This window comes from Notothenia coriiceps, unplaced genomic scaffold (assembly GCF_000735185.1).
Source record: "Notothenia coriiceps isolate Sejong01 unplaced genomic scaffold, NC01 NC01_scaffold00026612, whole genome shotgun sequence".
NCBI lineage: Eukaryota > Metazoa > Chordata > Actinopteri > Perciformes > Nototheniidae > Notothenia > Notothenia coriiceps.
Genome location: NW_011359313.1, coordinates 383,091 through 386,887, shown reverse-complemented (window position 1 = coordinate 386,887; position 3,797 = coordinate 383,091). Strand labels below are relative to the sequence as shown.

The following is a 3,797-nucleotide window of genomic DNA, read 5'->3' as shown; positions in this document are numbered from 1 at the left end:
AGCATAATGTCACAGATTACCCATCATGCCTGGCTGTCAGAGCAGAAGAACCGGCTCACAGAGCATGCACCCCTTAAGCCCCACCCCCAAGCTCCCACTCTCAGCTCAGTAGAATGAATGGAGACAGAAAATAAATCTAGATTTGGCTTTTAGTGCATTTTTCAACTTTAAGGGATATAAAATAGTTCATACTGGGTAGTTTATTTAGTTTAAAAAAAATTATCCGCTGATTTACAGATGTCTCTTTCCCAATGTTAGGCAATGGGAAAAAGTCTTTCTGGGCCCAGTGACGTCACGGACTGATACGGAAATTGTAGTACCGCCGTTTGGACACAACGAATATTTTCATCAGAGTCCGGCGCACTTCCTGGGGGCTTGCAATAACCAACCAAGGTAATACCTGCCACCTTATTGCCTGAATCTCCTCCTCGAGCAACATTGTGTTTTTTAAACCAAACATCTGTCAGAGGGGCGTGGCCAGCAGCAGCTCATGCACATTTAAAGCTACAGACACAGAATCAGCACTTTTGAAACAGAGGGGATTATGGGATGCTACAATGCAGGATCTCATAGGGATTTAGAGCCAAACCCTTCAGAGACATGTTTTGTATATATATCTGAGACCCATAATATATTGTGGAAAAAGAGTATAATAGGGGACCTTTAATTGATTAGAAAAACATATCTTTAAAGACTGTGCTTGCATTTCTAATCCTCTATGCAACAGTCCTGCTTGTATGCTGGTCTCTCCATGTGTAAACAATTCACTTGTCAACATGTCAGTTTTTTTCCCAAGTTTCCCAAGTATCATAAGGCTAACACTGTCCTCTGTCCAGGGATAAGACACACAGACTGCTGCTCCAGGATCAGCTAGTCTCAAAGATCAGGTCTGAATACCACCAACAAATGTTGGGTTTTTTCTAGACAATATTATCTCAACTCTGAATCACAGCCTTAAACCAGAAAGGAGACCTATATGAAACCGAAGAAAGGAAGTAAAATTGATTTGGCAATAGTTTGGAAGATACACAACAGGCCCTCCTCTTCCATTTTGACCCGCTTCTGATGGGATCATAGACATATCATAAGAAAATGAAACAATGATCTTAGTCAAAACTGTCTAATTGAGGCATCCTCACATCACATGAGCCGGTCTGCTCATGCAAACAAAAGTCATTTTGATGGAAAGTCATTTAGAAATGGAGCTTTGCCATATAATAGAGAGAAACGCGTGTTTTGTATAAATACACTCTCTGATATCCACAATATCCTCTCTGAAATCATCAGGAAAAAAGTGCTCTTCTGTTGGATTTGCTGGCAGATATGCTAAAAAAAGGTTGTCTTTAAGTTCATCTCTAAATCTGTCAGGACACATGCCTGCAGTGGTTCCTTCTTGAAGGACCGACATACAGGCGGCACAGGAAGGAGTACCCCAGTGTCGAGTCTGACACACCAAACTCCAAATGCTTTTGCAGGTTTCTGTACTCATTCAATGTTTTTATGGTTTATGTTTGACCTTAAAGGATTGGAGAGATCATCTACTGGCACACAGTAGCTCATCCATATCTCCTAGAGAAATGGATGAGAGGCTTGTGTTACCCTGTGTAAGAGGGGGAGGGGGGGGGGGGGGGGGGGAGCTGGTCTGATATCAGCAGGCCGACGACTGGGGCAGTGGTAACGCCCGCTCGTTCTTTCTGCCCCCATTCATGTGTGCATAGGGTTGCAACTCGTCAAAGTTAGGCCGAAGGACCACCACGGGTCCGTTGGCCGATACAAGTCCTGAGTGCTTGTCCAAGGCCTGGCCTGGAGACGCCAAGGCTGAGGCCCCTGGCCCCGGGGGGGAAGGAGACACGGCTCCCAGGAGCGGAGTACTTGGGCCTTGCATTGGGGATAACTGCTGGGTAGAGGGGGGTGGCGTCCCTCCCGTCCCCCCCGACGAGGGGGCGGCAGCAGCACAGGGCTGCCTGGTGGAAACAGGGTCCAGTGGAATGTTCTCCATGTTTTCTACCGCCATGTCCAGCTCCTCGGTGTCCGGCGGCTTGTTCTCCTCGCTGAAGAAGAAGCTCATTTCCCTGAAGGGAGGCTCCAGGTCCTCTTTGATGCTGTTGATGATTTCCAGGAAGGACGGACGCATCTTGGGGTTATACTGCCAGCACATCCTCATCAACTCAAACCTGCAAGTGAGGTACAACAATATAAAAAGGGTCAGTAATATACATGCATGGTATGTTTTAAGGCTTTCTGTTTTTTAAGTCGAATACATTACACAAGTATGTTTTGTACTAAGGGATTTTGTACTAAAAAGACCATCCTGTTGGCATCGTTTTACTAATGTGGCCCGCAGTCTTAAAATAGCCTCATTGAAGCATCGCCTGAACAAATGATAATGTGAATGTTCTCCCCCATCTCAGTGAATAATTGGGAAGCTTCAGAGCCAGTAATGTTTCAATGTACACATGGGCATGTGAGTAGTAGTGCGGTTAAGAATGAAAACCTTAGAGTGGGAATACTTCACATTTCTCACCAGCAGGTGGCAGGAGACACTGACGTTAAAGACCCTTTTAATACCATCTTGCAGTTCAGTATTGAGCTTGTAAAACAAAAAAATATGTAGACAGTACAATAATATAGTACTGTAATCTACATTAATGTACTGAACTGCTGTTCAGTAGAATACAACTTCAATAAATGTTAGACCAGAGGCTTTTATTATTTTTGATAACGTTTTTTGTGCCTTTGAGAACACAAAAACAGACCCAAAATACATTTAAAAAAAGGTAACATACCCATAAAAAGGGCAGAGATTGGGTGTGAATGTTATATACTGTATAAACCTTTAGCCCAAGGGCTAACAGCTCTTACAGACTAAAAGGATTGTGTGGAATCATTTACACCTGTCCTTATCTATTGAACCTTCTGATTATTTCATACAGGTTTGTTGTTGACAGTAGTCTTAGTTAACATGTCAGCTCAAATAAGATATTTCAAGTTTGGATTTTGTTTTATTTGTTGCTACATTACAACACATACAGTAGGATCTGTAATGTAGCATGTGCTCAGCAGCACAGTAAATCATACGTCAGGTCTGTGTCAGGCCAGCAGCAGAGCTTTGGGAATGTCAAAACAACATCATAAAAGGGAGAATTATTAGTTTTGTGTGGCGCTACACCACAACTTCAATTATACACAAACAAGCTAAGAATACTCTCGAAGGCCCGCTAACATAAACACCTCAGTCATCTCCCCTCCGCTGTTGCTTTTCCCTCTCTTCTCTCTCCCTCCCTCTCTCTCTCTGCAGTCCACTCTCTGCAGCTGGGTGCCAGGATTATGGGTCGAGCTTTTACCTAAGCACGAGTCTCGCTTCGTACTCTGAAGCAACGGGGGGGGGCAGCCTTGGCTTGTTTTTCAGCAGCACAGCAAGTGTCTTAAAGTTGACGTTCAAATGTCCAAACCCAGGCAGTAAAGACCTCCCATTAAAGACGTGTAATGCTTGGAGCATTGGGGGGACGCATCTGCATACTCAAAACTCTTTCCCCACCATCTGTTGCTGCACACCAGGCTTGTTGATGTACATTTAGAAAACAAACACTGCAGTAAATCCTGACTTCTTGTCAGCATTCTGCCAATCTTAGACCACACACACACACACACACACACACACACACACACACACACACACACACACACACACACACACACACACACACACACACACACACACACACACACACACACGGGCAACGCTCACCACCAGCACACACACACACAATGGCAGATGCAAGTATCAGTGAGAGCAG

The 3,797-nt window shown here is 44.4% G+C and overlaps 1 protein-coding gene across 1 annotated transcript in view; it reads right to left on the bottom strand.

Moving 5' to 3' along the window:
• Positions 1–487: 487 nt before the first annotated feature.
• Positions 488–3,797, bottom strand: part of igf1ra (insulin-like growth factor 1a receptor) — an 88,759-nt gene continuing 85,449 nt past the window's right edge. The window contains exons 7-8 of the mRNA XM_010784875.1: positions 2,569–2,590; positions 488–2,241 (exon numbers count right to left, since the gene is read on the bottom strand). Of these exons, the coding sequence (XP_010783177.1) occupies positions 1,649–2,241; positions 2,569–2,590 (615 nt within the window). The 3' untranslated portion in view covers positions 488–1,648. The remainder of the gene's footprint in view (positions 2,242–2,568; positions 2,591–3,797) is intronic.